Source organism: Coregonus lavaretus (assembly GCF_964263955.1).
Source record: "Coregonus lavaretus genome assembly, chromosome: 7".
NCBI classification, from domain to species: Eukaryota; Metazoa; Chordata; class Actinopteri; order Salmoniformes; family Salmonidae; genus Coregonus; species Coregonus lavaretus.
In genome coordinates, this window is record NC_139994.1 from 21,672,250 (window position 1) to 21,682,619 (window position 10,370).

The 10,370-nt window shown below is 42.4% G+C and overlaps 1 protein-coding gene across 1 annotated transcript; it reads left to right on the forward strand.

Moving 5' to 3' along the window:
• Positions 1-2,592: 2,592 nt before the first annotated feature.
• Positions 2,593-10,024, forward strand: LOC311132431 (uncharacterized protein; the record flags this gene model as incomplete). Its single annotated transcript, XM_084165723.1, has 3 exons — positions 2,593-2,724; positions 6,246-6,448; positions 9,755-10,024. Exons 1-3 carry the CDS (start codon positions 2,697-2,699, stop codon positions 10,022-10,024), a joined length of 501 nt encoding a protein of 166 aa, XP_084021849.1. The 5' UTR covers positions 2,593-2,696.
• Between the last annotated feature and the right edge of the window lie 346 nt (positions 10,025-10,370).

Below are 10,370 nucleotides of genomic sequence, written 5' to 3' on the forward strand. Positions count from 1 at the left end.
CGAAATCTATGCATGTACCGGCTGTTTCAAACAAAAGCGTTGAACAATTGTGCGGTTTATATAGACTACAGTGTATTCCGAAAGTATTCAGACCCCTTGACTTTCCCCCCATCAATCTGCACACAATACTGTGGGGATTTATTATTCTCATAAATGGATGGGATGACTAACTTAGAAAGAATGCATTAATGATTAAAGCATAAAAGGTCTGTACTGTACTGATATGAATTGTTTCACCTAACAAGCTGTGATTAATGTGAGGAGCTGTTTTAGGGAGTAAGGGGAGATAAGAACTTGTCTCACAATACCCGAACACTCTCTCTTTGTTGCCTGTGAACCGTCCTTGAACGTAGGTACAGCAGAATGGTGTTTTTTGGGTGCTAACTCCACAGGTTATTATGATAGCAACTTATGCCTGGGAACGGTGGAGCGCCAAGGGGTTGGGACCAGCCCCTGCGCCAACGGATTGGCTGAGTAAGTCTAAACCACGCTCAGTCTCTACTCTGATTGGCCAGCAGAGAGTGGGAACTATCTCTGTCAGAGTATTTGAAGAAGAACCTGTAACAATGGATTAGTTCTCTGTCTGCCCTGCGTGGTATTTCAGTGAGCCCGTATACGAACCAACATACTTATCATACATACATTTTGCATATAATAAATTGAGCTTGGATTGAATATCTCTTGATTATGTTTTCTCTTATTCCAATACCAGATTTGAATTACGCCATTTCTAACAATACCCAATAATGATGAAGCAAAAATGGAAATATTACATTTACATAAGTATTCAGACCCTTTACTCAGTACTTTGTTGAAGCACTTTTGGCAGCAGATTACAACCTTGAGTTTTCTTGGGTATGACACTACAAACTTGGCACACCTGTATTTGGGGAGTTTTTCCCCATTCTTCTCTGCAGATCCTCTGGATGGGGAGCATCGCTATGCACTCTGGAGCAGGTTTTCATCAAGGATCTCTCTGTACTTACCTCGGTTCATCTTGCCCTAGATCCTGACTAGTCTCCCAGTCCCTGCAGCTGAAAAACATCCCCACAGCATGATGCTGCCACCACCATGCTTCACCGTAGGGATGGTGCCGGGTTTCCTCCAGACGTGACGCTTGGCATTCAGGCTAAAGAATTCAATCTTGGTTTCATCAGTCCAGAGAATCTTGTTTCTCATGGTCGGAGAGTCCTTTAGGTGCCTTTTGGCAAACTCCAAACGGGCTGTCATGTGCCTTTTACTGAGGAGTGGCTTCCATCTAGCCACTCTACCATAAAGGCCTGATTGGTGGAGTGCTGCAGAGATGGTTGTCCTTCTGGAAGGTTCTCCCATCTCCACAGAGGAACTCTAGAGCTCTGTCAGAGTGACCATCAGGTCCTTGTCTACCTCCCTGACCAAGGCCCTTCTCCCCTGAGTCTTGGTGATTCCAAACTTCTTCCATTTAAGAACGATGGAGGCCACTGTGTTCTTGGGGACCTTCAATGGTGCAGGAATTTTCTGGTACCCTTCCCCAGATCTGTGCCTCGACACAATCCTGTCTCGGAGCTCTACGGACAATTCCTTCAACCTTATTGCTTGGTATTTGCTCTGACATGCACTGTCAACTGTGGGACCTTATATAGACAGGTGTGTCCCTTTCCAAATCATGTCCAATCAATTGAATTTACCACAGGTAGACTCCAATCAAGTTGCAGAAACATCTCAAGGATAATCAATGGAAACAGGATGCACCTGAGCTCAATTTCGAGTATAATAGCAAAGGGTTTGAATAATTGTGTAAATAACGTATTTTTGTTTTTTATTTTTAATAAATTTGGTTAACATTTTAAAAACCTGTTTTTGCTTTCTCATTGTGTGGTATTGTGTGTAGATTGATGAGGGAAACAAGTAATTTAATTCATTTTAGAATACGTCTGTAAAGTAGTAAGTAGACCTACATTGATGGAACAGAACAGTTGTGGACATAATATGAGCTCTTAGAAAAACAAATAGCTCTAAATGCTTCATAATTAGCAAGTGCCAAGTCACATGACAAGTTGAGACAATCACAGCTATAGTGTGACTCACATAGATATTTTTAGGTGAAAGGAAGTGGAGAGAAAGAAGTGAAAGAATGCAGTACCTTTACTGAGACAGATAGAGGGGTATATATATATATGTGTGTGTGTGTGTGTGTGTGTGTGTGGACTCACCCTGGGGGGTTCTCAGTTCTCTAACATGATAAATGCAGAATGTGCACCAAAAAGAGAGTGCTAGGTTACATGTCGTAGGCAACAGGGTTAAGACTCAGCTCAGTTATTGTTTATTTTCATAAGAATGAGACGGGTAAAGTGACGGCCGTGAGCAGTTGTTATTTTATTTAAAAAATAATACATGAGAATTGTAGATTCATGCACATATCACATTTTATCTATGTATGCACAACTTAGGACATAATTATGTAATTAAGAAATTGGTAAAGATTCAATTTTCCCTCCCCCACCCACAAAAACTCATAGTTTATCTCTCTATTTTGTTTCCTCCCTCTCTCTCCCCCTTCCTCTTTATCACTCTCTCTGTCTCTCTCGCTCTCTCTCCCTTTCTTTCGCTCTCATAGACACACACACAGACAAACAGCAGTTGATGTAGAGGAGGAAAGATATGTTCAGACATCCGTTTTCACAGCCGTCTTGTGACGACCTATTTTAAACATCAACATGGACTTCGACTACCAGCGCTTAAAAGGTCAGGCTTATACTTTTAACAACTTTATATTCAGTCAGAACTATGTAGGAACAATGTTTTCATTATTAACCCATTTAATATCATTGCTAATGTCTACCATTGATTACATTTTTGTTGTCACGAGTCTTAGTTAACAAACAATGTATAGTTTCAAAATATACTTCAAAATATCATGTCGATCTCACTCAATTTGAGAGTGGTTACATTTCCCCAGCCCATTCACTCAGCTTTATACCAAGTTAGATAGACAGGTTTGTCTGCGCAGCCGAAGATTGTGTTAGCCCACTAAGCTAAAACCTACAGGCATTAGCTGTGGGAGCTAAGGCAAGTCTCATAAAAAGGTTACTCATCACACAAGAGTAGTTATCTTACTACCTTGATTACTCATTCCACATTTTGTTGTGTTACAACCTGAATTCAAAATGTATTAAATATACATTTTTGAAAACAAGTTTTTAGAAATGTTTGCACATTTATTGTAAATGTTACAGAAATATATAATTTACATAAGTATTCACACCCCTGAGTCAATACATGTTAGAACCACCTTTGGCAGCGATTACAGCTGTGAGTTTTTCTGGGTAAGTCTCTAAGAGCTTTGCTCACCTGGATTGTACAATATTTGCACATTATTCTTTTTAAATTCTTCAAGCTCTGTCAAGTTGGTTGTTGATCATTGCTAGACCGCCATTTTAAAATCTTGCAATAGGTTTTCAAGCCGATTTAAGTCAAAACTGTAACTAGGCCACTCAGGAACATTCAATGTCGTCTTGGTAAACAACTCCAGTGTATATTTGGCCTTGGGTTTTAGGTTATTGTCCTACTGAAAGGTGAATTTGTCTCCCAGTGTCTGTTGCAAAGCAGATTGAACCAGGTTTTCCTCTAGGATTTTGCCTGTGCTTAGCTCTATTTCGTTTATTTTTATCCTAAAAAAACCTCCCTAGTCCTTGATGATGACAAGCATACCCATAACATGATGCATCCACCACCATGCTTGAAAATATGAAGAGTGGTACTCAGTGATGTGTTTTGTTGGATTTGCCCCAAATATAAAGCTCTGAATTCAGGAAATAAAGTTCCTTTCTTTGCCACATTTCTTTGGCAATTTTACTTTACTGTCTTATTGCAAACATGATGCATGTTTTTGGAATGTATTCTGTATTTTCACTCTGTCATTTAGGTTAGTATTGTGAAGTAAATACAATATTGTTGATCCATCCTCCTATCACAGCCATTAAACTATGTAACTGTTTTAAAGTCACCATTGACCTCATGCTGAAATCCCTGAGCAGTTTCCTTCCTCTCCAGCAACTGAGTTAGGAAGGACACCTGTATCTTTGTAGTGACTGGGTGTATGTATACACCATCCAAAGTGTCATTAATAACTTCACCATGCTCAAAGGGATATTCAATGTCAGGGTGAGTCCAACTTATTATGTGACTTAAGCACATTTTTACTCCTGAACTTATTTAGGCTTGCTATAACAAATGGGTTGAATAATTATTGACTCAAGACATTTCAGCTTTTCATTTTTAATTCAATTGTAAAAATGTCTCAAAACATTATTCCGCTTTGACATTTTGAGGTGTTGTGTGTAGGCCAGCGACACAAAATCTAAATGTAATCCATTTTAAAGTCAGGCTTTAACACAACACAATTTGGAAAAAGTCAAGAGGTGTGAATACTTTTTGAAGGCACTGTATACAGTGGGGGAAAATAGTATTTAGTCAGCCACCAATTGTGCAAGTTCTCCCACTTAAAAAGATGAGAGAGGCCTGTAATTTTCATCATAGGTACACGTCAACTATGACAGACAAATTGAGGAAAAAAAATCTAGAAAATCACATTGTAGGATTTTTAATGAATTTATTTGCAAATTATGGTGGAAAATAAGTATTTGGTCACCTACAAACAAGCAAGATTTCTGGCTCTCACAGACCTGTAACTTCTTCTTTAAGAGGCTCCTCTGTCCTCCACTCGTTACCTGTATTAATGGCACCTGTTTGAACTTGTTATCCGTATAAAAGACACCTGTCCACAACCTCAAACAGTCACACTCCAAACTCCACTATGGCCAAGACCAAAGAGCTGTCAAAGGACACCAGAAACAAAATTGTAGACCTGCACCAGGCTGGGAAGACTGAATCAGCAATAGGTAAGCAGCTTGGTTTGAAGAAATCAACTGTGGGAGCAATTATTAGGAAATGGAAGACATACAAGACCACTGATAATCTCCCTCGATCTGGGGCTCCACGCAAGATCTCACCCCGTGGGGTCAAAATGATCACAAGAACGGTGAGCAAAAATCCCAGAACCACACGGGGGGACCTAGTGAATGACCTGCAGAGAGCTGGGACCAAAGTAACAAAGCCTACCATCAGTAACTCACTACGCCGCCAGGGACTCAAATCCTGCAGTGCCAGACGTGTCCCCCTGCTTAAGCCAGTACATGTCCAGGCCCGTCTGAAGTTTGCTAGAGTGCATTTGGATGATCCAGAAGAGGATTGGGAGAATGTCATATGGTCAGATGAAACCAAAATATAACTTTTTGGTAAAAACTCAACTCGTCGTGTTTGGAGGACAAAGAATGCTGAGTTGCATCCAAAGAACACCATACCTACTGTGAAGCATGGGGGTGGAAGCATCATGCTTTGGGGCTGTTTTTCTGCAAAGGGACCAGGACGACTGATCCGTGTAAAGGAAAGAATGAATGGGGCCATGTATCGTGAGATTTTGAGTGAAAACCTCCTTCCATCAGCAAGGGCATTGAAGATGAAACGTGGCTGGGTCTTTCAGCATGACAATGATCCCAAACACACCGCCCGGGCAACGAAGGACTGGCTTCGTAAGAAGCATTTCAAGGTCCTGGAGTGGCCTAGCCAGTCTCCAGATCTCAACCCCATAGAAAATCTTTGGAGGGAGTTGAAAGTCAGTGTTTTTTTTTTCTCATTTTGTCTGTCATAGTTGACGTGTACCTATGATGAAAATTACAGGCCTCTCTCATCTTTTTAAGTGGGAGAACTTGCACAATTGGTGGGTGACTAAATACTTTTTTTCCCCACTGTACGTATGCTGTTTTTTTGGCCAGGGTTCACTTTTTTAAAAGAGATGTGAAACTCAGTGTGACCTCTGGTTAAATAAAGGTTGAATAAAAATATATTGTGTTAGTTCAATGTCAATCAATCACATTTATTTATAAAGCAGATGACAAAGTGCTATACAGTAACCCTGCCTAAAACCCCAAACAGCAAGCAATGCAGATGTAGAAGCATCAAAAATATGCTTTCTGTGGCCGTCACTTGTGATGGTTAATGTTTAGCTTTATAAGATGTATTTTATGTTGGTTTGCAGATGTTGATAATATCAATGGTTCTTACCTGTTTCAATAAAAGTTCAATTAAAAAAATATATAAATACATACATAATGTGTTAGTTCAATGTCAAAAAGATGCTTTCTGTGGCCGTCACTTTTGTGATGGTTAATCGTTAGCTTTATAGATTATTTTGTGTTGGTTTGCAGATGTTGAAAGCATCAGGCGAGAGGAGCGAATCAGCTGCCTGCCTATCCAACCCCAAAAGCCTGTACCACACCAGCATTCTGCTCAAGACCTGCCCACCCGCCAGACTCCGCCAATCAAACCCAGGCGGAGCTTAAAGGTCCCGAAAACCCCTCGGGAGGAGGTGGCGCTGCCAGCCAAACAAACCCATGGCCAGGAGAATGAGGTTACAGAATTAAAATTTTACATTAGATTTAACATCAGATCCCAGATCAGTGGAAATTCTGCAAATTTGCATGCTTTTCAATAGTGTTTTCTATGCTTGGTAGACATGACACAGACAAGCATTTGTGCTTTAATTGACACGTGTATTTCTACTGTATGTGAATGCTTGTGTTCTAAAATGCATATGTCTGTGTCTTTGTAGAGGACTTCCCGTAAGCCTTCAGTCAGATTGTCATGTCTGAAACCAGCAGCCACACTTTACACCCTAAACCACACAGTACAGTTAGAGACACACAACTTCCTGTGGCTCGGTTAATAAAAACGGCCATTTCATGAAAGAATAAAACAAAGAAAACTGAAAGTTACCTCTCTACGTTCAGTGTTGCATGGGTCAGTCCAGTTCAGATTCTGTCTCTAGAGCCTTCTCCAAGTTTGATGTGCAAAAATGGGAAGGATTGGTGAAATACTATGATGGGTTTATTTGACCTACAGTGCCTTCGGAAAGTATTCAGACCCCTTGACTTCTCCACATTTTGTTGCGTTACAGCCTTATTCTAAAATTGATTATATAAATACAAATCCTCAGCAATCTACACACAATACCCCATAATGACAAAGGGAAAACAGGTTTTTAGAAATGTTTGCAAATTTATAAAAAATTAAAAACAGAAATACCTTATTTACAAAGGTACTCAGACCCTTTGCTATGAGACTCGAAATTGAGCTCAGGTGCATCCTGTTTCCATTGATCATCCTTGAGATGTTTCTGCAACTTGATTGGAGTCCACCTGTGGTAACTTCAATTGATTGGACATGATTTGGAAAGGCACACACCTGTCTATATAAGGTCCCACAGTTGACAGTGCATGTCAGAGCAAAAACCAAGCCATGAGGTCGAAGGAATTGTCCGTAGAGCGCCGAGATAGGATTGTGTCGAGGCACAGATCTGGGGAAGGGTACCAAGAACACAGTGGCCTCCATCATTCTTAAATGGAAGAAGTTTGGAACCACCAAGACTTTTCCTAGAGCTGGCCGCCAGACCAAACTGAACAAGCAGGGGAGAAGGGCCTTGGTCAGGGAGGTGACCAAGAACCCGATTGTCACTCTGACAGAGCTCTAGAGTTCCTCTGTGGAGATTGGAGAACCTTCCAGAAGGACAACCATCTCTGCAACACTCCACCGATCAGGCCTTTATGGTAGAGTGGCCAAACGGAAGCCACTCCTCAGTAAAAGGCACATGACAGCCCACTTGGAGTTTGCCAAAAGGCACCTAAAGACTCTCAGACCATGAGAAACAAGATTCTCTGGTCTGATGAAACCAAGATTGAACTCTTTGGCCTGAATTCCAAGCGTCACGTCTGGAGGAAACCTGGCACCATCCCTACGGTGAAGCATGGTGGTGGCAGAATCATGCTGTTGGGATGATTTTCAGATGCAGGGACTGGGAGACTAGTCAGGATCGAGGCAAAGATGAACAGAGCAAAGTACAGAGAGATCCTTGATGACAACCTGCTCCAGAGCTCTCAGGACCTCAGACCTGGGCGAAGGTTCACCTTCCAACAGGACAATTAACCTAAGCACACAGCCAAGACAACGCAAGAGTGGCTTCGGGACAAATATCTGAATGTCCTTGAGTGGCCCAGCCAGAGCCCGGACTTAAACCTGACCAAACATTTCTGGAGAGACCTGAAAATAGCTGTGCAGCGATGCTCCCCGTCCAACCTAACAGCTTGAGAGGATCTGCAGAGAAGAATGGGAGTAACTCCCTAAATATAGGTGTGCCAAGCTTGTAGCGTCATACCCAAGAAGACTCGAGGCTGTAATCGCTGCCAAAGGTGCTTCAACAAAGTACTGAGTAAAGGGTCTGAATGCTTATGTAAACGTGATATTTCATTTTTTCTTAATTTTTTATAAATTAGCAAAACAATTCTAAACTTGTTTTTGCTTGGTCATTATGGGGTATTGTGTGTAGATTGATGAGGGAAAAAAAACAATTTAATCAATTCTAGAATAAGGCTGTAACCTAACAAAATGTGGAAAAAGTCAAGGGGTCTGAATACTTTCCGAAGGCACTGTATGAAGTTTTATACCTTACACACTTTGACTTACACAGTGTACCTACTGTATCAATCAATCAATCAAATGTATTTATAAAGCCCATATTACATCAGCAGATGTCACAAAGTGCTATACAGAAACCCAGCCTAAAACCCCAAACAACAAGCAATGCATATGTAGAAGCACGGTGGCTAGGAAAAACTCCCTAGAAAGGCAGAAACCTAGGAAGAAACCAGTCTCAGAGGGATGGCCAGTCCCCTTCTGGCTGTGCCGGGTGGAGATTATAACAGTACATGGCCATTAAGGCCAGATTTTTCTCCTAGATGTTCAAACGTTCATAGATGACCAGCAGGGTCAAATAATAATTACAGTGGTTGTAGAGGTTGCAACAGGTCAGTACATCAGGAGTAAATGTCACTTGGCTTTTCATAGCTGGGCATTTAGAGGTTGAAATAGCAGGTGCGGTAGAGAGAGAGTTGAAAACAGCAGGTCTGGGACAAGGTAGCACGTCTGGTGAACAGGTCAGGGTTCCATAGCCGCAGGCAGAAGAGTTGAAACTGGAGCAGCAGCACGACCAGGTGGACAGGGGACAGCAAGGAGTCATCAGGCCAGGTAGTCCTGAGGCATAGTCCTAGGACTCAGGTCCTCCGAGAGGGGAGGGAGAGAGGGAGAGAGAATTAGAGGGAGCATACTTAAATTCACACAGGACACCGAATAAGACAGGAGAATAACACCAGATATAACAGACTATAGGCCTGGTTGTCCACTGGCAGCACAGTAATGTTGTATCAAACGCCGGTGACTGTAGTGCCTTGCTGTTTGTGACAGAGAGCACCAACTGGATGGGCTGCGGGTAAGGCCCAATGTCCAGGATGGGAGGTATGTAGGCCACTTCCATGTAGTTGACTGCATGCTGGAATGAAAAAGGCATGGATTAGCATATCAAGTGTTTAAAATGTAATTGTCTTCTCTTGCTAAGGTAACTTCTGTGGGAACGTATTCAAGCTTACGTGTGTGAACAGCCGTTGTCTCCCTCTCCCACCCCCTCTCTCTCTTTCCTTTCAGATCTACATGAAGTGGTAGTTGGTAGGTGCTGTTTCTGGACCAGGCCTTGTTTTCTTTTCAATATGGCCTTAAAATCTCCACAATAATGGAAAGATACCAGATAGCACAACAGAGAAACTATTGAATATGCCTATACATCTCACAACCCTCACTGTCTATCTCCCTCTATCCCTCCCTCTCTCAGACAGTAGTGAAGAGGATGTCTCCTGCTCTGACTCTGGGTGGTCCCGGGCCCCTGGAGCCCTTCTCTCCGTCCCTTCGGGCCCACACCCTGCTGTGGTTCGAGAGGACACAGCTCCCCCGCCTGCGTCGGCCTGGCCGCCCCCTGCCCAGCTGGCTACATGGCTTCGCCACGCGCAGGTTAGACAGACAGACGGACGGACGGGCGGGCGGGCGGGCGGACGGACGGACAGACGGACAGACGGACAGACGGACAGACAGACAGCACACATAGAAACATATACTGGTATACATTATCTGCAATATAAATAAAGAAACATCGCGCATCCAGGGAAACAAGTGCATATGCAAGAAGACCACAGACACACATGCACACACGTACACTCAAACACACGTAAAATGCACACGCGCACTCACACAAGACCACAGATGACACGACACATATATAGGGATACACATACTCATCTTGACCATTCCCACTTTGAAAGCCTTAAATTGTGCCTTGTTCATAAGATTGTCCACAGTACGGTCCCCGTGTACCTACGTAACTACTTTAACTTGGTCAGGGATAACCACAACTATTCCACTAGAAGAAGTGAAACTGACGTTAAGTGTGGTAT